At 39.4% G+C, this 22,871-nt stretch overlaps 1 protein-coding gene across 3 annotated transcripts in view; it reads left to right on the plus strand.

The window, feature by feature from the left end:
- LOC119731705 (agrin-like) overlaps positions 1-22,871 on the plus strand; it is a 57,642-nt gene that overhangs the window by 17,820 nt on the left and 16,951 nt on the right. The window contains exons 6-20 of one of the 3 annotated variants that reach the window (XM_038204926.1): positions 1,085-1,291; positions 5,800-6,021; positions 7,597-7,803; positions 8,950-9,150; positions 9,661-9,954; positions 10,876-11,025; positions 13,176-13,184; positions 17,160-17,255; positions 17,681-17,842; positions 17,971-18,114; positions 18,636-18,869; positions 19,239-19,367; positions 19,499-20,491; positions 20,754-20,891; positions 21,177-21,378. In XM_038204926.1, coding sequence (XP_038060854.1) covers positions 1,085-1,291; positions 5,800-6,021; positions 7,597-7,803; positions 8,950-9,150; positions 9,661-9,954; positions 10,876-11,025; positions 13,176-13,184; positions 17,160-17,255; positions 17,681-17,842; positions 17,971-18,114; positions 18,636-18,869; positions 19,239-19,367; positions 19,499-20,491; positions 20,754-20,891; positions 21,177-21,378 — 3,388 coding nt within the window. Of the gene's footprint in view, positions 1-1,084; positions 1,292-5,799; positions 6,022-7,596; positions 7,804-8,949; positions 9,151-9,660; positions 9,955-10,875; positions 11,026-13,175; positions 13,185-17,159; positions 17,256-17,680; positions 17,843-17,970; positions 18,115-18,635; positions 18,870-19,238; positions 19,368-19,498; positions 20,492-20,753; positions 20,892-21,176; positions 21,397-22,871 lie in introns of all 3 variants that reach the window. The other 2 variants (XM_038204924.1, XM_038204925.1) reach the window with 2 other exon arrangements.

Consider the following 22,871-nt stretch of genomic DNA (forward strand, 5'->3'; position numbering starts at 1 on the left):
ATTTTTCAGAATCAAATCATTGATTTTTTTCAGGGAAATAAGTTATCAAAAAGTGTGTGAAATAAGATATTATTATCATTTGTAATCCAGATATGGTTTTTGAGGTTAACTTCCAAAACATTTTCTAAGTACTACATATTCTGGGACCTTTTTCTATCTAGTTAAAATGCAGTAACAGCGACATGCATACATTAACAATTATGTTTTTTGGGAGTATTTCAGTCCAATGTTGAACAAATTTGAAACACTGGATTTGATTTTCACTGAATGCTGTGGAAATAGTCGATCACTATTCAAGCACGAGTCAAACACAAATCATCCAGTCTCTAGTCACGAGCTATTGAAATGAACTACATTGTATGTGACATTTCTTATTTTCCTTTGTTCATCCTGTTACTTACATTTGTATTAATTGACTTGTGATTGACCGGTTACTGACTTGTGACTGACAGGTGACTGACATGTGATCGTTTTATGACTGACTTGTGACTGACTTGTAACTGAGTTGTGACTGGCTTGTGAGTGACTTGTGATTGACTTGGGATTGACTTGTGATTGACTTGTGACTGACTTGTGATTGACTTGTGACTGACTTGTGATTGACTTGTGATTGACTTGTGACTGACTTGTCTCTGACTTGTCTCTGACTTGTGATTATCTTGTGACTGACTTTTCTCTGACTTGTGATTGACTTGTGATTTGACTTGTGATTTGACTTGTGATTTGACTTGTGTGATTAACTTATGACTGACTTGTGATTGACTTACCATGGACTGAATTAAACTTTCACTGGAAACTGTCTTTGAAAATTCCAAAATATAAGGCTAGACACAATATGAACAAACATTTTTACAGTCGCATTTTACTTAAGGATTTCTTTTACATACATGTACATGTACATATACAGGTACATGCAGCTTTTTGAGTACAGTACTAGATATTTTATTTTATTTTATTTCATGACGTCACATTTTTGGTGTCAATCAGTCATACATGTACCTGATTTTTAATCAGTGCATTGCTAATAATTTAACATAGTGATTTAGATGCAATGATTATGGCATCATTTTTCTCCAATTCTTAGCCCCGTGTAACAGCTTCCAGTGTGAGTTTGGCAAGTGTATCTTGAATCTGGAGGGTAGCCCCACCTGCGCATGTATCAGTAGCTGTCCTGACATCTACGTGCCTGTCTGCGGCGGTGACGGGGTCACATATTACAGTATCTGTCACCTTCAGAAGGAGCAATGCCTGAGAAGTGAAGCCATTCATGTGATTGCTAATGGACCATGCTGTAAGTATTCATATTTAAAAATGTGCACCTGTATATACATGTAGCTCCTCCATGTAGGTTTCCCAGCTATTTTAAAATGTTTATCATTCTAATTCACTGTTTCTAATATTCAAATTTGTTCATCACCATCGTTTGATTGCACTTGCATCAATGTTTAATTACCAGACAATTTGCCAGACAATTTCAAATTCAGTTCAAGCAAATTTAAACAATGAGCACACCTTTTCGTCCCAGAGTATTCGATTTTGTCTCGTCTATGCCAAACCTTGTTATTCAGAAATCAAAATCATCTAATTGATTTTTGATCTCTGAATGCTGCCATTCGGCACCAGCTTAGACAAATTTGATCTGTAATGACGAATATTCTCGACTCGGTGACTAAAGAGGGTGACCAAACTTTGAAATTGAATGGTAAATGACAATTGGTTTCGTTAAAAGCATATGAAATTTTCTTGGACGAAATTGAATGTTGGAGTTCGCGAATTTGAATGAAAAATGTTTTAACCCTAAAGGGGCCGGGGGGGGGGGGGGGGTGGATTCCGCCCCCCCTCAACATTTTCCGTGATAGCCTCTAAAAAAATTTTTTTCGCGACCCGAGCTGTTATGACTTTTTAGCCTCGAGCTTTGCGCATACCAAAAACATAAAAATCGGACCACGGGTTGCCGCGTAGCGAAAAAATTTCCGGCGCTACGCGCCGTGAAATCTGAATTTTCGCATATATGTCGTGTACACAGAGCAGAATTGCCATTCGTACATATGAATAATTAATTAGCCATAATTCAAAAACCCTTTGACCTATAGTCATGAAATTTCTTGGGTATGTTTAGGAAGAGTTGCTCTATGCATGTGCCGAGTTTCAAAATTTTTCGTCACTCGATGGCCGAGATCTTAGGGGGGGGGGGGGCGGAATCCCCCCCCCCCCAGCCCTGGCTGAGAGATGGTCAAAATAACCCAACCTACCGTATATTAGACACATGTAGGCCACATTTTTGAGCCAGTGAGGATGCTGTACAATGTAGCCATGCCATATTAGAGATACAGACGTGAATTCAAGGTTACGGCCCAAACTATAAAAGTTCAAAAATTACATTGGTGTAATCGCGAAGATCTAAATAAATTGACCAACAACTACGTTAGTGTTTTAAATCTTAGTAAGTGTACATGCAGCTCCGTGTGTATTGGATAGGCTATATTTCTGAGCAAGTGAGGTTTAACCGGCCTAACATTTTTATAATCTTTAATCTCGTGATTATAATGGACCATTTGTTTAGTAGAAACAAACTTTGTATTTTGAAGCTTTGTAGTGTACATGTTGCAAACCCTTAATGTCAATTTGGTTTACAAACTTTGCAAAATTGGCAATTTTAATTAGCTGTTTTTCCCTTCAAAATTAAGAAATGAATAAAATGGAGCACATTTTATGACAGGCATGCAACATTTCCTCAGATCCACTGATTTCCTCGTTTTTTTACATCACATGAATGCCATTGCAAATTGAAAAATACTGTACAAAGTCTTTTGTGGTATGTAATTTTCTCCTTTTTTTCTAAATTCCCAGTTGCATGCCTGTTATGATATCTGACTCATTTTGAGTCACATGTGTATAATTAGAGTCCTGAAGAAACAGGGTTTGTTATTATTCCATCCACCCTTTTGTCCATGGTTTACAACTTTAACCTTGTGGCAAAACCCTATTAAAATCTGTGGTTTTGGGCCATTAAAAGGTTCCAAAAGTGAAAGTATAACTTTGGAATATCCATTGAAACTATCAAGCTTTGTGCATTGTTGCATTAAAAATATCCCTAGGTGTTGAAATGGATGGAATACAGTGTAAAATGTTGTGGTTAAATCAATTAGGCATGAGATTTTTTACAAAAGTTATGAGTCGATAAAAAATTAGATTTTAAAAAGCCTGCAGTAGAAATACTAGATTTGAAGGTAGTTTTCTGAAAATTGAACATTATTACCATCAAAGAGTTTTCAAAGATTGTGTCCCATTGAACAAGCACAAAACAATATTTTTCATAAATACTTATATAATATTGATTGGCTTTGAGGTCGATACAAGAATATATTGCACGAGCTATGACAATATTGCACAAGTCAAAAACGAGTGTAATAATATTGTCATAGCGAGTGCAATATATTTTTGTATCCCCTCTCGAAAAAAACAAACATCCAATATTACTTTTTATCTATATCAGGCTGATTTGATTCGCAAGAAATACAATTCAAGACCCTGTCTTCTTTTCTCCTATTTAGTCAAACTATTTGAAGCTACCATTGTGATTATTGACAACAGTGCGAGTACACCTGGCCTGCGGCGCGCTGCGTGGGCATCCGTGTTCGACAGTACAGCGCGCTGTGCTTTGTTGACTGGTTGACAACTATTAGTTTCTACGCTCTTGATCGTGCGGAAACTTTCGAAAATGCCAGGAAGAAGCTTTTGAGGGCACCCAGACAATATCAAAAGTAACATTGTCTGCAATCCGGTACTTTTACTGACAATATTGCTGTCATCCGGGTACGTTTTACAAAAGCATGCAATACGTTGATTTATTTCAACCGCTGGAAGCCTGATATAAATAATAATGTCAAATATAACAATACGTCAGTGGATTGTGTAGGTTTGTACATTACTGGGAAGGAAGGGGATGGACAGATTTTGTGAGCACTATAATTATACCGAAGTCTTATATAGTGCACATATCTACCAACAATTAGGTACTCAAGGCGCTGGAAATTATGTCTATTATTAGAGACGGGTAAATGAAGTACATGAGAAATAATGAGAACCATTATGTAGCACCTTTATAAGGGTTTAACAAGGTGTTTCGGCGCATTAAGCCCTGAGCCACTGCCAGAAACACTGGGGCAAACCCCTTCTCTTAGCGATAAGTGTTACTGGGTTCTTTAACCTACGTTACACAACACACGGGACCTACGGCTTTATGTGCCATCCGAAGGACAATCAATAATGGTAAAGTGCCTTGCTCAAGAGCACAGGCACCATGTTCCCACGGTCAGGATTCGAACCCATGTACCACAGCACATGAGTCGTACACCGTAACCATTGGACCACAGCACCCCACTATAGGACCTTCACTGTCTCCATGTCCATGAACATTTGACCAGGTTGCAAATGACAAAACCATTCCACACAACTGTCATTCCAGATGTTATGGTTGACCTCAGTGACCCGACCTTTGACCTTATAACTCCCCAGCCACCTCACTTCCTGTACTCTAATTTGGTGTTGAAAGAGTTTCCGGTGTCTGTCTCTCTGGAGACCCATGATCTTGAAATAGTAGTTAATCCTGACTATTTAGAGAAACATTGACGCACTGTCCCTTGAGAAATGCTAGTAAAAGTCTTGGAAATTTTTGTGGCCATTTTACATCTGTTACTACTAATTGCAAGCTAAACAAGGAATTTGAACTTTTAAGATTGATGACTTTGTGAAAGAAATGGTAAAATTGGAAAACCGATTGACCTGTCCAAGTTTGTTTGGCTGCTTTCAATAGATTTAAATTTAGATTTAATGCAATGCCCCTGGAGAACTATTCCACTTTGGTTGATATTTTTCATGCAAATTTCCAGTCACTTTTGAAGTGAATTCTTAAACTCTATCCCTGTCACATTTTAAAGGTAGGGTAGATCTTTTTTTTTCATTTGAAGCAACCAAAGTGCTCATAGTCTATAGACAGGTGCTTAAGTAAACAACTAACTCGATGAAGTTTTAGCTCTGTGAATGCTGTATATTCCAAGAAAGACAATATTCTAGGATCTCGTTTTCAATTCAAAATTTGCAGGATTGAGGCAGTGGTGCACCCCTCCAAGGACCACATTCAAGAAATAATGGATGATTTTTGAGGATTGAGGCTGCATTCTAGCAAAAATGCCTGGGGAGTTAGGGTTAACAAATGCTCAATTAAGCCTTTCCTCTGTCTAGTAAAATTTGTTTGGAGTGCTGTGGCCTCGTGGTTAAGGGCTTTGGATTTGTGGTCTGCGGGTAATTCTGCTGGTTGTGGGTTCGAGTCGTGCCTGGGGTCATGGTGCGTGTGCCTTTGGGCAAGGCACTTTGCCACTCATTGCTTCTCTCCACCCAGGAGTAAATGGGTACCTGTGAGGGCAGAGATGGTTAAATTGTGTTTGAATTAGCTTCCTTGCGCCTAGTAACAGGCAGCATCAAGCTGTATAGACCTTTATCATGCTGCCACCATTTTAGTCATGTTCTTTGTATCCAATAACAGTACTGAATGATAATGCTTTCGTGCACAAAGGAACTAGACTATTTCTCTTTCCAGCCTCGCTTTGGTTACGTTGATTTGAATGGGGAAAAAATCATGATGGCTGCAACATGATTAGGGAGCTGAGATGGTATTTGGAATGTTTCATGGGCCCATGGAGCAGGGGTAATAATGATGTAGCGCCTTGAGCACAGTCCTGGTGGATACATGTGCTTTATAAATAACCACTATTATTATTCTTCATTTCTATGTGGCAGTAAACCAATCAGAAGGCTTGTGCAGTTCTGTCCGTTGCGCCTATGGTGCCATATGCCTGGTAGTCGATGGTAGCCCTACGTGCTCATGCGATAGGATGTGTACAGATGAGGACAGCCCGGTTTGTGGCACCGACAAAATGACGTACGGTAATGCGTGCTTACTGAAACAGGCTGCGTGTGAACAACAGAAGGATATTCAAGTCGAGCTAGAGGGTCTCTGCAGTAAGTATTGATATTTTCATTTTTAAAATAATAATTAAAGCAGAATATTTGTATAACGGATGTGAGATTTAATTTTCAAGATTTTTCCAGATTTGAAAAACAAGTTGTCAGGATTTTTCCCGATTTCAGGATTTTTTTTCTGATTGAAGGACGTTTCTAATCCCTTTTGAAATCTGGAATACCTGATGTTTTATCATAAGAGTTTTTTTAAAGGGTTCATGCAGAGTAATTGTTTGAAGGAAATCTTTGAAAAAGCACCTTGGTTTTCCTTTTAACTTTATTTTCAATTTTTGTTTTGCCATTTTCAAGGGTAGTTTGGTGTCTTTTTAGTTTTTATGCAAATACAAATTGCCGTATTCATGAGCAAAAGTGTGATGTCATTTCAGGCAGAAACCTCAATGTTACAGCTATTTCAGCACCAAAAGTTGCCAGAATTTCGGATATTTCGCTGTTGTTAAAAAAATATTTTCTGTGATGATTTGTTGTGTCAGTACATGGCTGTAAGCCAATGAGAAACATTTCTCTCAGATGTTTTCAATGAGCAAATTTTTTGGGTTCACAATTTGAACTGAAACCCCGTAAATTGAACAGTGTCTTTCTGAAATGACATCACAGCAACAGCGCCTCAGTTGTCCTGAAAAGCATGGAAAATGTTTAAAAAAGTGCACTTTCAATAAAATAAATCAAAAAAGGATGTAAAATAAAAAAAGAAAGTTAGTAGAGAATTGCACAAAATTTGTTCACGAGAAAAATTCATTTCATGGGCCCTTTAAAGGGAAGATACAAATTTGCAAACATCAAAAAACGAAATGACCAAATTATCATGAAATATCTTACTGGATTGGTAAGGAATGACGGTCTAAAGAACCTGTAAATTCGTGGCTCCTGGTGTGCTGACATTTTCAAGAAAACTTGTATTTTTCCAACGCTGGTCGGCCAACCAGCATTGGAGAATACTGACTTATTTTCAAAAATTGCTCCTAATTTTTCATATTTAGTTATTCCACATTTTCTTTGCAATTGATTTCACACCTGTGAAGAGGTACAAGCCTGCCAGACTGATTCTATGACCTTACAACTCCCCAAAGTCTACTAAGTGCTCCGTTCATCTTAAGTGGGGTCATGGAATAAGACTACAAGAACATGATTGTTTTTTTTTTTTTTTGGTTTTTCCAGCATCTACAAGCCCAAAAAGTGAAACAAGTCAGTTTAACAATATTTGCTATAACATTCTAATCCTCCAAATCCATTTATTTCTGAAAATTGCAGCAAAGGCAAATGTTGTTCATTCCCTTTAACCCATGTACATGTACATAGAAGTTATAAATCAAGAGCTGCAAAGCTTGATTTTTTGGGGGGCCTTGGGGCAAATTTGTACCACCTTTTACCCTTGTAGCTCTAGGGGCCTCGGTCGCCCTCAAACTATCCACCAATATTTATTAAAAACAATTTTCTCATTAAAGAGTACTATTCTGTATTCTTAAAGTGAAATACAATTGAATAGAATCGTATGCACTCAGGAACCCGCTTTACTAGGCTTGCATTGTCTTGTTTTTAACAAAAACTTTCCCGCAGATGGCTGCGAGTTCTACAACTGTGAGTTTGGCGCCATCTGTGAGATGGGAGCAAAGGGTCCCCAGTGCGTCTGCCCGGAGGAGTGCGTCGATTTCGACTCGCCGGTCTGCGGTTCGGATGACGTCACTTACCCCAACGAGTGCGAGCTCAACGTGCAGGCCTGTAAACGACAAGAAGTGATCACTGTGGTATCACAGGGTGAATGCGGTAAGTTTCCCATTGATGGATTCAGTTTGAAATTATCGAAAATCTAGAAAGTTATCTTGCATTGATTACTTTTCTTATGAACAAAGAAAAGACACATTTGAAGAAAAAAAAATCATCTTTTGGCTAATACACTCAACAAAAACAGAAAGTCCCCCCCTCCAATACTTTTTTGTCCAACTCAAAAACTACTGGGCACATCTTGCTCAAACTATGACTGATCAGTTTAGAAATTCTTTAGCAATCCAGCCATACTCTTTGTTTGGCCCAAAACAGTGATAATGTGTACGAATTTATGCAATTTATGACAAATGATACGGAAAACAGTTGCACTTTTGTATACGTGCAAGTTGAGGTTCACATTCACCTTGCACGCATACAAAAGTGCAACTTTTTTTCTGGTACCATTTGTCATAAATTACATTATCACTGTTTTGGGCCAAACAAAGAGTATGGCTTGATTGCTAAGGAATTTCTGTACTGATCAATCGTAGTTTGAGCAAGATGTGCCCAGTAGTTTTTGGGTTATAGACACAAAAGTATTGGGGGACTTTCTTTTTTGGTTGATTGTATCTGGAGATTGTGGGTTCCAGTCCAACCTTGGTTTATGGTGCGTGTGTTCTTGGGCAAGACACTTTTCACTCATTGCTTCTCCCCACTTGGGAGTAAGTTGGTGAGGGCAGGGATGTGAGGCTATGAGGGCAGGGATGGTTGGGTATTCAATCTAGCCGGTTGCATCAATAAGGCACCATCGAGCTGTCTGGGCTCTGTGCGCCAACAAAAGAGGGCACCCTTTTACCTAGCAATGATGTCCAAAGTGCAGGACACATATATTTAGCTGGTTTACGAGCGCGCACCGTTCCTTGTGTATGACGCACGTACACCAGGGGATTTGTACAATGTACACGCAGTGGCCGCGCTTGGCGGCAAAATATTGCAGTCAGGCAAGATGGCGTCGATCAGTCACCCCCAACTGTACTTTCTTTGCCGGTGACGGGGTACTTGTGAACGGAGCGGATACTCCCCAGGGAACTGAGATGGTCTTTGGAATGTTTACATTGGCTTGATAATCAGGGGTAATAATATTCAAATCAATTAAGTAAATTAGTCCATATTATTATTGAATGGGTAAATTCTTTTGTCTTTCAGTTGAGTGTGAGGGAGTCAAGTGTGAGTACGGTTCCATCTGCAACCGTGGCCAGTGTAGCTGTCCAACATGTGCGGATGTGCAGCAGAGAATCTGTGGTACCAACCAGGTTACCTATCAGAGCGTGTGTCATCTCAGAGCTGAGATGTGTAACGAGAGAATCCGGATTGCGGTGGCGTTTGACGGTCCCTGCGAAGATAGTGGTACAGTCCAAATTTTATACTGTTTAAAAAATGCTGATATAATTTGTATATCAAAAATTGCAGTTATTTCTCTTGTTAGGGGGTCCAAAAGTTTTCTTCATTTTGGTATTTTTTATTATTATTTCTTCCGTTATTTGTCAGTTGACTTCAAAACTGTGAAGAATCAGATGTTCTCACTTTTCTTTTTAAGATATGAGGAAAATGCTAGTTGGAGGTTTGAGTCTTTTAGAAATTCGTTGAAGGCTGATGTTTGGATTTGTGAAGTGTTGAAGGAGTTGAGAGATTTTTTTTGCTTTTTTTTTACATGGCTCTACAACCAAATTTTATGTGTCTTTAAAATATAAATGTTCAAATTCCATTAGAGATATTGTTTTTAATCAGTATTGTTATACATGTAGTTAATCAATTGGGCATATAAAAGATGTTTTTTTTTCGCAAGGTCAGTATTCGAAAATCAGATAATAACCCTTGGTTCAGAAGCTAACGTAAGTTGCAATTTGTCAACAACAGCTGAAATATCTGGTTCGGGTGCGGGCAACGACACCGATGTGGATCAAGAAGGAGGCGACGGGGACCGGTTAGACTACACCCGAGAGTGCGACGAAGCCATGTGTCAGTTTGGCGGGACCTGTGAATTCATGACCAACGGGAACTCCTACTGCTCCTGCATAATGAACTGCCCGGCCACGCGGTTACCGGTGTGCGGGTCAAACCAGGTCACATACGGCAGCGAATGCTTGCTAAGAGAAGCGTCTTGCGAACAGCAGAAACCCATATATGTCGAGAGCCAAGGATCCTGCGAAGGTAATTTCATTTCCTTGTAACTCCTTATTTGCATATTTAATTACCATATTTTTTTATAGACCTTGAGTGGTACATAGGATAATTTGCCTTTTGTGCAACTTTTCGGTTGAAGCCTAAAGTAGGTTGTGTAACAACTAAGGCCTAGTAAAAAATTATACCACTTTTCAAAATTTGCAAAATATATTGCAAATGGGAAAGAATGTAGCATCCTTTTTTATCATATATTATCTCAATGAAGGTCAGTTATTGCAAAAATGTTGAAAAGACATGAATCTTGGACTGAGAAACATTTCCAATTTTGTTAGAAAATACTTTGAAAATGCACTTGACTCTCCATAGACTTTGTACACAACCAAAGAAGTGGCGTCGGGATACTACATTCTTTCCCATTTGCAATATATTTTGCAGATTTGTCAATATATTGTCTATTTATTGGTTTCCAACAAAATTGTAGCTATGTAGAAATCTGGGTGACAGCTCCTTTTTAGACACAATTTTGTATCAGCAAATTAGTCGAGATAATGGAATCTGCCATCTTGGAAAATCTGCCTTCTTGGGGGGGGGGGGGGGGAAGGGGCCGCCTTTTTCAAAAAGTCGGGACGAGGCTAATTTTTTTACTCGACCTAACCTGTTGAGGTTTCAGCTCAGTGGATACTATACATTTTTCAGAAAACAGGCACGACGGGGAAAACGCATTCACAATTTTTTGGTCTCGTAACTGGATTCCGTTGCTAACGCAGCAATACTGTTTAGAAACCTCCTTTAAGGAAGTGCACACATATACATGTACATGCTCATTCCACATGAGAACACGGTTTATGAATAGTACTGACAATATCAGAGTTTTCGAGATGCTGCCATTCTCAGGTCAAAGGTCAAGTCCCATGCAACAGCACTCTCAATTATATCTGTCTCCTTCAGATGTTGAGATGGAGCCCTGCGACGGGGACAATCCTCTTCTGGTTCCCAACACCATGGAGGAGTATACCTGCTCGGAGCAAGGCGAGGAATGTCCCTCCGGCAGCTACTGTCACATCCATCCGCTCCGCAAGTTTGCAGTCTGCTGCCCAGGTAGGTTCTACACAGCTCCATTACTAGATAATACTCATTGCTTTAATTTTACCTTCAATATTGTCTCATAGGCATATATTGACCAGCTTTGAGGGCACTAGTGCTTGACTATTGCCCTGTCCAAAACAGGTATTGTTGTCTAAAGTCTACAGCCATTCAGTATAGCATGTCATTAGCCAAAATCTGAGCCAAGCTCCAAAATTCCCAACTTGGAAAAGGCTTTTGTTGCCCAAGGACTGTGAATGAACCAAAAGAGGGCAATATTTGCGGAGGGTAAAGCCAGAGGGAAATAGCGCCCTCTTGTGGTCACCAAGACGCCAAAACATGCCACTCGGATTTCATTGTCAAGATCATGCATGATGAATGCTAAATACTAGAAATCAACTTTTCTCACATTTTTCTTAATTACCTTATTTTAGTATTAAAAGTGACCAAATGCATGTATTCAGATGGTAATTTAATACATTAGCTGTTTTCATACATGTTTAGAATAACATTTTAATTAAATCATGCATGGTTTGTGAACTCATTACTATTTGTAATCTGAAAGATGTCATTTAAACCCAGGGGTGAAGTGGGGGTGGTTTGGGGGAGGGGTTAGGGTCAGGGAGGAGGGTCACAGTGGGTGCTGACTTGATGAAATTTCTGATATTAAACGCCAGTTCTTTCTGGCTTTTTTGTTTTACATGCAAGTAATGTATAAATTTCCTCCTCCAAACAAGCCGACAAAAATTTGCTGCAATTTCTTGAGTTTGAAAATTTGTGCCTTGTCACAGCAGTCAGAAAATGTTTTTTATTTGCAACCATTTGAATTTTTTTATTTAAATGATGGTATCCAATGATACTGTGTTTTTTTGTTGATTTGTGGATATGTGCACTGGTTGCCACTTCACAGCACAGCACTTTTTGTTTTTATGATTTTTATGTATTGGTTTGAATCAGAATCTTAATCGATGACAGAGATTTGTTTGGGAGATTTTCAAAATCTTGAACGTTTTGTTTCAATGAAAGGGCATCTTAAATCGTTCCCATATTTCCCTGGAATATATATATTTATAAAAAAAAAAAACATGCAAGAATTTAAGGTGTTTGCAAGTTACAAGTTATACATGACGAATGTAATTCAGGATTCCTGAAAATAAAAAATAAGATGAAAATGAAATCAAGAAATGTGTTGAATTCAGGAAAAGTGACTAAAAACTAGGTTTCTTGTCATTTCAAAGCTATTTTTTTCAACATTAAGATCTAATAGATATCAATCCATGGTTCATCCTTGGAATATTAACTCTAAACCCCAGACATTTATTTACATGAAAAAAATCATTACCTTGACACAGTTTCATTTTATAATTTTAACTCATTCCAGAATAATCCACTCATGATATTCTGTTAGCCAATCAGGAGTATTTGCCAGCTCCAAGCATGATTCTGATTGGCTGAAAATACTCTTGGTTCAAAGGTCACCATTATGTAATTATAACATTAACCAATCATGAGTGTTTGCCATGTTCAGGCATGATTCTGATTGGCTGAAAATACTCTTGTTTCAAAGGTTACCATCACGTAATTATAGCATTAGCCAATCATGAGTATTTGCCATCTTCAGGTATGATTCTGATGGGCTGAAAAATACATATACTTACTTGGGTCAGGGGTCACCATTAAAAATTAGCCAGTGATGAGTATTTGGCAGCTCTAGGCTTGATTCTAATTGGCTGAAAAATACATATACTTACTTGGGTCAGGGGTCACCATTAAAAATTAGCCAGTGATGAGTATTTGGCAGCTCTAGGCTTGATTCTGATTGGCTGAAAAATACATATACTTACTTGGGTCAGGGGTCACCATTTATAATCATGTAATTATCCAATTAACGTCATTAATTTCCTAATACAACGATTCACATGGAGCATAATAAACAGTAAAAAACCGGAATGTATGTGTTCATGAAATTTAACGAACTAACCAAATAATCATCATTTTTCCTTCCTTTTTCCACTTTTCTGGACAAATTTTGTGTCTTGTCGTTCTTTGCATCCTTCACCCCGTCATTTTGGACGTGTCGTTACTCGCATCTCCCCTCACCGTCACTGGAATGTTTCCCCACACACCGTTGGCCGACACCCATGTTGTTAATGTTGTTTCCATAGTTACCAGAGGTTTGTGTTTTCAGAGTTGTCGCACTTATTTGCGCTCAGAAATGGAAACTTGTGTGATTTGGTTTGGGTTTTTATTGGTCGTTAATGCTAGCATACATGTACATGGTGGTGTGAGGTCAATTTAACCCTAACCTATGTGTAACATTTTGCAAATCCACTGAAATGTCTTATCAGGTATGGATTATGAGTAAGGATGATTAGCCTCCCAAGGTATAATGATTATTATTGTTGTAAATACCTCACTTTTGAAAAAGACATCGACCAGGAAAAAAGTCCATGTTTAGTTAATGAATCATTACTTTACAAAAGTCAAACAATGTTTTAAACTAATTCTGTTTTTGTGGAGACAACTGCTTTCTGCCCCACAATCAGTATCGAAAATGTATGGACCGGGAACCATCTGCTCGCAAGGCAGATTGGTTGTGCCCTACATAAAATCTGTTTTCAGAAGTTGCAGAAAAAAGGGGGGTGGAGGAGTTTTTAGGTTTGAAAAAAGCAATTTGAAAATTTTATTACTGGAGACAAAATGGATTTGTTGAGGAGCGAGGGTGATTCAACTTTAATCTCTGAAGCGATGACCAAACAACTTAAGAACACAACGCGCATAATCAGGCAGTTTAAGGGCAGTCTATATTTCTACGTAAAGTTTCAATGCAAGGCAAATTTACACAATAATGGCGAACATTATTGATGATGTCATGAAATTCACCTTGCTTTTGCATGTGTGTGAAGTACACGTCTAAACTTGCCCTTATTCTGAACACAGCCGAACCAGTCCACAATTTTCCATTTCTAGGGTGTTTTAATTCATTTGTGTGGTTACATTTATTAACGCCATCATTTGCATCAGTCGTCTCATTGCATTCATTCTTTGTTCAGTCATGTTGTGCATATGCATGCAGTAGTTAGTAGTAATCCATGTACATGTATAAACACAATTTTGTTTTTCATTGTAGATAGGCTAATGTATAACTTGCATTGTCATTATGGAAATGGTATGTTTGTGGCTAAAGATATTTTGCATCCAAAGCGATATAAGCGATATACATGTAATTTACATTCATATTATTGTTTTATTTTGAACATTTTTTTCTTGTCGTCTGCCTGGCTATTAAACGCTGTACACATTTTGTGTGTCATGGAGCAGATGAAACTCCCTGTTGAAGTTTCGTAGTGATGCTGATATGCAATGCTTTAAATTGTCAAAGTGATTTTTTTTGGCTGTTGATGTAGCTAGTGCATACTGGTAGATGCTCTAAAGTTTGCTAGTGGCTGCAAAATTTGTTTGGGAATGTGTGAATGCAAGTTTAGATAAGCTTTGTGCTTTGGCAAAGTGCCACAAAATTGCTTGCTTCTGTTTGGTGATACAGGTAGTGGTAGATATTTCACTGTTATAAAAATACAGATCTAGTTTTGGAATACGGTAAGATAAAGTTGATGATAAAGTTCACAAAGTTTGAAGAAAAAGATTTTAAAGCTGTGGCATTAAGAAACCTTTCTTGAGACTTTTTTTGTTGGGGGGGGGGGGATGGAGTTGCAAATGTTAATTAAATACATTCACATAGATTCATTTATCTCCAAATCCAACAAAATTTGTAATTTTATTTACACTATAAAGATTTTTCTGACTTTTCTACCATCATGACCATGGAAGGTAACATTTGGGCAATTCCAGCGTTATGAAAGGAAGTGTAATGTCCGTAACAGAGCCAATTAACCATGATATCTAATGAATGATTCAGAGAAATGATCCAAAACTCCTAGTCTGTAATCTCCTGGACCATTTCTAGATTATTGATGACAAAGATTAGAAAAATATACCTTTAGGTTTATTCTCTGCGCTCTTTAACGATCTGTTACGGACATTACATAGTGCTGGAATTACCCATTTATCTGTTGACCTTGATTTCGAAAAAACAACCTACAAAGTTTCACAACATGCGATAACGATTGACTGTGAGAAATGCCTTCTGATGAAACCTCCACAACTGTCACAGCATTTTCAGACAATTGTGTCAATTTATTCATGCCATGTGTTGGCAGCTTTATAGCAAGAGTATTTGAAAAAAATTCTCTTAGAGGAAACATTCTAAAGATGAATTTCCCAATTTCTTTTTTATTGTCGGGTCACGCTACTGAGCAAAGATCAAAAGTTTTTGTGCTTCATTTAGAAATGCCAATTTCTCGAACTTGTAAAGGTAGAGTACATCATTTGCAGCTATCCAAAAAGTAACTGACAAAAATATTGTTGAAAAGCGTACTTGGTTATAGCAATGGCACTAAACTCCCTGTGAAATTATTCTTTCTGGCATGCTGTCATTTTGAAGAAAACAATAAAAAGTCATTTCCAAAGATGCGTCTGAAGATGCTTGTTTGGAAATTTCCGTTAGTAGTTCGTTTGTTATTTGGAGAAACTGTGAATAAGTGCATGAACTTGACACGACACACATGCACGCGCAGTTGCTTTTATTCGTCAGTTCAGTGCATGACATTGCGTAGCTGCATTGGCTGAATGAGTCAATAAAAACGTGTCCTGGACGCTGATTTCGGACGCAATTCAAAACATGACTTGGCTACTTTTGAATTGAAATTGAGATCCTAGACTATTGTTTTCTCAGAACATACAGTATTCACTGAGCTAAAACTTCATCTGGTTAGTTGTTGAGCACCCTTCTTCAGATTTTGAGCGCTTTTGTTGCTTCAAACAAACAAAATTCACAAATGACTAATGATGTGTTCTACCTTTGCCAAAAAGTAGAATCACTGGTGCCGTATGTACTTTGTGATTTACCACGGTTTTGGAAAATCACTTCACATAAATGTTAGTGCTATTCCAGCTATTGAAATCTCCTAAGAGTTGGTTGGTAGTTTAAGAAATCTGGGTTAGCATAGAGAGACGCTTATTCATCAACTCAGAATGCTTGGTAATGGGATTTTTATTCAGTCAGCCATTTTTAGAATAGATAGTTGGCTAGCTCATGTATAGACACATAGCTTTATTGCCGTTGCTATTTCTGGATTAAAAAGTATGCACTACAATGCCAGTATCATTGTTAAAACTTTGATGTTTTTCTTGAATAGACCTTTTGCATAGCAGCCATCTTAAGCCAATGCTCTTGTTCCAGTAGACATGAGACAGCCTCCAAGATGGCTGCCATGCACAAGTTTTTATTCAAAATTGCAAAGAAGATCAAAAAGATTTTACCAACAGTGGGCCTGTTGAGGATCAACATGTCCGCAGCTTATCTCAGATATTTTAAGGGCTCATGACAAGAATTTTACATGTGAACACATTTTGTGCAACTTCTACTCCTCATAAATGTATGAAAACTGTTTGACATCCCTTTTGGTTAATTTGATTGAAAAGTGCACTTCTTTAAACATTAAAAAAATGTCCATGCTTTTCCTGACAGATGAGGGCGCTGTTGCTGTGATGTCATTTTAGGAAGACACTGTTCAGCTTAGGTTTTTTGGGGTTCAAGTTGCTAACCCAACAATTTGCTCATTGAAAACATTTGTGACAAAACTTTGCTGGTGTGGCTAATGCAATGTACTGAAACAACAACGAATCTCCAAAGAAAAGAAAATTAACGAGAGCAAAATATCCAAACTTCTGGCAAATTTTGGTGCTGAAATAGCTGTAGCATGGTGGTTCCTTGACAGAATGACATCACATGCACCTCTGCTCCTGAATATGCAAATTCTCATTAGCATAAAAACTACAAACGCAAAATGTAAATTGAAAATAAGGTTAAAATGGGACACAAAGGGAATTTCCAAGGATTACATTAAAAATTCCATTGCATGGGCCCTTTAACAATAGTGGGCATGTTCAGATGTCCAGGGTGTGTTCACATGTCCACAATTTATCTCAGATAGTTATGGAGGTAAGTCCTAGGATGTAGAGGTATGTCTCAAGTCAGATGTATACACGTTGTCGCTGAATCTTACCTACAAACTGATTGACCTTCGCAGAGCAAACATCGCCCCCTGGCTGTGAGGATACCATGTATGGTTGCTGTCCCGACGGAATCACATCTGCCCAGGGATTCAAAGAAGCCGGGTGTCCGAGTAAGTCAAATAATCGTGTTCTCAGCGGTGGACTCCGTGCGCAAGTACCCCCTCAACGGTCAAAAAGAGGGAGTCGGGAGAGACCACTGTGAGGAACATTCAAATGCGCTGCTAATGTGAAGATGCTACGTGTTTGCACACATTTGGATGTAAATGTTTGATAAAACATAAATACACAAAGTTTGTCTGAAACCAAATTCTATTTTGCTTGACCTGAGTCCCTTCTCATACTATTTAGTTCGGCACAATTATGGACAGCCAGACTGCAATGGTTGTAAGACATCTTTTCTTATGGTTTCTGTGTTTGGTCTTTGACTTGAACTTGCCAAAAAGGTCTGTAAAAACTCTGGCTTTTCTCTTCTAGGTCAATTGACATGCCTGCTCTGATAACTACGATAATGTTTCATCTTCACTTTTCTTCGTAGGCCATTGCGACTGTAATGATCTTGGCTCCTATTCGCCGGTCTGTAACCCTAGCAACAAGCAGTGCCCGTGCAAGCCGGGTGTCGGCGGGAAAAAATGCGACAGGTGTGAGCCAGGATTCTGGGATTTCCGCGGAATACAGAACGGCAATATTGGATGCAGACGTAAGTTTAGTTATCGTGAAAAAAGTACGAACAAAATTAAATCATTAAACGAAGTGCCTCTCGTGTATTCAATTTAAAAAGAATTCCTGTGAACTGTTCTATGTCGTTTAATATCCTCCCTCACATAGCATGCGGATGTTCCAAAGGAGGCTCAGCCCGTGATGACTGTGAACAGATGCTGGGCAAGTGCATGTGTAAAGGCAAAGCTATGGGCATGAAGTGCGACATGTGCCCAAAAGGAATGGTGCTGGGTGCCGCTGGCTGTCAGGAAGGTATGTTATAACACAGACATGATAGAGGCTTTGTTGAAGTTTAACCACAGTTAAACCACGGTTAGCCATTGTTGGTTAACCATAATTGGTAAACCATAGTTGGTTAACCATAGTTGGTTATACTGTAGTTGGCTGAACCATAGAGCAGGAAGGTACATGTATGTTATAACACAGAGGCTTTGTGGAAGTTTAACCACAGTTAAACCACGGTTAGCCATAGTTGGTTAACCATAATTGGTAAACCATAAAACCATAGTAGGTTAACCATAGTTGGTTATACTGTAGTTGGCTCAACCATAGTGCAAGTTCAAGCGAGGACCATTAGTCGACTAGTGGTTGATTTGTGACGTAACATATGCCTGTGCACAACGCCTCTAGTAAAAATGATGATCAAAATGTCTGTGTCCTGGCTTCCCATGGTGCATTATGGTGTGAGTGGCTATTGGTAACAAGTGATGCAACCATGTCCCGTGGTCTCAGTTCCAATTTTCATCCCCTTAACTGTTCCATTTTTTTTGTAGTCGTAGACGTAGATGACTCTTCCAATCTATGCGAGCAGCTGCAATGTCGCTATCACGCCGCCTGCCAGTTCACTGCCGGGCTCGCCACCTGCGTCTGCCCAAGCAATTGCACCACGGAGTTTGAGCCCGTCTGCGGATCCGACGGTCAGACCTACGGCAACGAATGCCAGATGAAGGTGTTTGCATGCCGATTGCAGCGAGACATTCGGCTGTATGCTAGAGGAATCTGTAATTGTAAGTACAAGCTCTGTGTCATTTTTACAATTATTTTCTCCCTTTTTTTAAGCCAAAGTTAATTTATAAACATGTGTCCAAAATTGTATTCTTTGCAAAGTTGCAGGAGAATAAAATTTAATGCCAGATTTGGTATAGAATACATAGCCATTTAGAATAAGTGCTTACCTCATACGCATCCTTGGCTTTGGATGTAGTTTTGGGAGCATGGAATTAGAATCATGTTGTCAACATCTTAAAGTTGAAATTATCTTGGAAATATATGCCAAGTTGCTTAGGTGTGTTATGAAGTGAAACAGAAATGCTTACATTATGAGACAATCTCCAAAAGCGAGAAAACTGAAATGTCTGTGTGTTTTCATGTTAAAGCTATCATCATGACACCCATGACGATATCCCAAGAATGTCTGGATTCGGAGTTTGGTTGCTGTGACGATGGAGAAACACCCAAGAAGAATCCCGAAGGCGCAGGATGCCCGTTGATGCCAGGCATGACAAGTGAGTCCTTAAGCAGCTCATATAATTCAGCAATTTTGAAACATAGTGAGAAATAGTTTCCCATTGTTCATTGTTTTCATGGTAACTGAAGCCATGCTAACTGAATGACCTGATACTCATTGGTTCCACAGCTGCATCAGTGGTACCCAGCGTGCGACCAACGCCATCAGCACCCATCAAGCCTCAGCCTAGCGATGCAAGCGACACCTCAACAGACTCTGCCGTTGAAGTAACCACCCTTCCCTCACCCCCTGTTGAGGTATCCTCAGTTTCCGCATCTCCCTCCGAGGTGACAACCCTCTCCTTACCTTCCTTAGATACAAGAAGTTATACCTCTCCCCAGTCTGATGCCATCACCCTCCCTTCACCACCTCTACAAACCTCCAGCCAGCAGGTTATGACAAAGCCAGCTGAGGTAGAACCTAGCACAGTCAAATTAAGTAGCTCCTCAATGGGCACGAGCAAGGCAAGCGAGTCTGTATCCAGGACAAGTGAAGCATCATTGGAAAGCAGCTCAGCAGTGACACAATTAGCATCAGCATCTTCATCTAAGTCTAGTATGCCAGACTCTGAGTCGAGCACATCAGTCTCAGAAACAGGCAAGCCTGTTGCTGAGACAAGCATGCCTGAATCTCATACAATGCCTATCTCCAAACCCAGCACAAGTGCCTCTGAAGCTAGCTCATCAGCCTCCCAGACTTCCATGCCTGTCTCCGAGACAACCATACCTGTCTCCATGACAACCATGTCCGTCTCCATGACAACCATGCCTGCATCCCAGTCTAGTCTTCCACCCTCCCAGAGCTCTTCCAAGATGATGCCTCTCTCCAGTCCCAAGCCCGAAATCTCAGAATCCTCTCCTGCATCCTCCCCATCTACCCCATCCATGGAACCCTCTACAAGTCAACATCTTCCCTCAACTTCAGCTTCTTTACCATCCATCCCCAAGACAACTTCCCCACCCATGATGGCTGGTATGACACCTGAAGAGACCAAACCAATGCCACAGCCTCAGATGCAGACTCTAACCACCCAGTTTCAAGCCAGTCCGACGGACCCAACCACAGTTATGCCTCGCATCACTACAGAGAGTATACCAGAGTTGACGACACAACAGAAGCAAAGTAAGTGTATATGAAATAAAAACTAATATGTCCTGTCATTTGAAAACAAATCACATTGAGTTTCTTCAAGAAAAAGGACTTACTGGCAAAGCAGAATTTAAACCTGTAACCTGAGAAAAATAAACATGCGCTCGTTTGCTTAGCTTGTTAGAGTACCGTCTTCTGGAGACTGGGGTTGCAATCGGCCTTTCTTTCTTTGTTGACCCGACAAAAGGTTCTTTTCCAATAAATTACCACTCTTGTTATGTGCCTTTTACTTCAGCAACGGAGCCAGTGCCCATCTCTATTTGTGAGATGACCCCTTGTCTTCATGGAGGAACCTGCTTGGAGAAAGAGTCGGCTCCTAAGGGGTATATCTGCATCTGTCCTGTGGGAAGGGGCGGGCCAGTCTGCGAAGAAGGTAAGGAAAAATCCTCATCTAGGCACTTTCGGTTTATTCTGATGAATTCATATGAATTTCGGCATATGGTCTCATGTTTTTAGCATGATTTATAATTTTGCTCAGCACTCAATGGGAATTGTCTGCTTTTTAATACCCCTTCTGGAAGAAATGTGTTAAGTGTCAACATAGAGTTTGAGAGATGACAAAGCTCATTGGGTTGTTTGAGTCAAGATTGAAGACACTGAGAAGAACTGTTTTGAATTGCATTGACAACTCACACGTTCTACTGTAATTTTTTTGCAGCGGTGACGTTCCAGTCTCCATCTCTGTCCGAGTACTCCTATCTGGCCTTCCCTAAGATACGAGCCTTCTTCGATTTCGAAATCACTTTGGAGTTCCAAGCTGAGGCAGACCCTGAAGGTCTTCTTCTCTTCAACGGTCAAGACGATGTTGAGAACAACGACTATGTTTCCTTGGCTATCGTCAATGGGTCTGTTGAGCTAAGGTACAAAGTTGTACACGAGTAAGTATCAGTTTTTTCATTTCTTCACTCCACCGCCTCCACCTCTCAGTGTGCATGATGGCCCTCACCTACTACTAAGACTGCTGACTAATATGTTCGACTAACACCGGCAGATCCAGCTAACCACCGCCAGGTAAACTAGTCTGCCTTGTTTGGATATTCGCTTGCATGCTTCTTGTGCAAGTTAAGAATCCTGAAGATTGGTCGGTGGCAATAGGTCTCGTTCAAAGGACGTCATTTCCTACAGACCATCCACGTGGATCGGCATTTTGAGCTCGAACTTGCATAACGCGCATTGGCTGCGTCGTATTTTGAACACATTGCGAGCAACAAGCGCACGTGTTTGGAACATTTTTTATCACTGCGCAATGCGTGCTTGATTGCGTAAAAGATGCAGTTGCAGTTCTCCTTCAGAAATGGCCGTCGTTGAACGAGCCCTATTGCCAAATTAACTTAGTAAGACCCTACCCCCCTCCCCTGCACGGCTTTGCCAGAATAAGTTAACAATTTTGTTGCTTGTTTGAAAACGGAGATTGGGGCAAATTCATCAGTGTGTCATTTTTGGTCAAATACTTGCTGAAATCCTGGAGCAATTATCAGTCTAGAAATTCCCACACCTTATTTTATTAAACATGTAGCTTTTGACGGAACATATTGGCTTTATCACTATGCTTTGGCACCTGAAGCCGTTTGATTAAAGGGGCATTCAAGTGTCTAATTTAGTTGTCGAACATTTTTTTTGTAAATTCACATTCATTATACAGCGTGTGTCAATAAAAACGCAGGATTAGAAACAAAAATATTAGGAATATAAACCACCCCTATTCATCATAATGTTAACCCTCTTTTCAAAGTACCTATCCTTCTCTTTACTATGCTTTTTATCCCATCTCATTTGGACAATCCTGTCCAGAGATAGAGTACATTGAAGAAGGGTTATTAATTCCAAGCTGGTTTGATTTGTGAAATCACACATACCTAATGAAAGGTTTGAATTCAGTACAGGTGAAAGTATTTGTGGATCACAAAGAAGGACATGTGTGGCAGGATTAGGCTTACGTAATCTTTTAGTCCACAATCAATGTTATTAGTCAATAATTCATGATGCTTTGAAACAATGATAGTCCAGTTATTAAATTTAAGTGATACTTATCATCAGTTGTTTCAAAGAAAGTTTTGTTCTGGTTTAATTATCTTCAATGCATACCTGCATTGTACATAACTGGTCGTTGTGTTAAGGTCATTGAATCAGACCAACCCGCTTCAGAAAGGCTAATTCCACCAAACAAACATCTTGTCAAAGATGAAATTATGGACAAGCAAATCCTTATCAAATTAGGCACACCAGTAGCATAATTTTCTTTGAAAAAAAATCGCTTTGAATCCTGCGTTTTTATTGACACACGCTGTATAATCGTTCATTCAGGAACCATTCTTTCTCAAAGAGTGATTAAAAGCAAAGTACCTGCCAAAAA

The sequence above is a fragment of the Patiria miniata genome, unplaced genomic scaffold (assembly GCF_015706575.1).
Source record: "Patiria miniata isolate m_02_andy unplaced genomic scaffold, ASM1570657v1 HiC_scaffold_24, whole genome shotgun sequence".
Lineage (NCBI taxonomy): Eukaryota > Metazoa > Echinodermata > Asteroidea > Valvatida > Asterinidae > Patiria > Patiria miniata.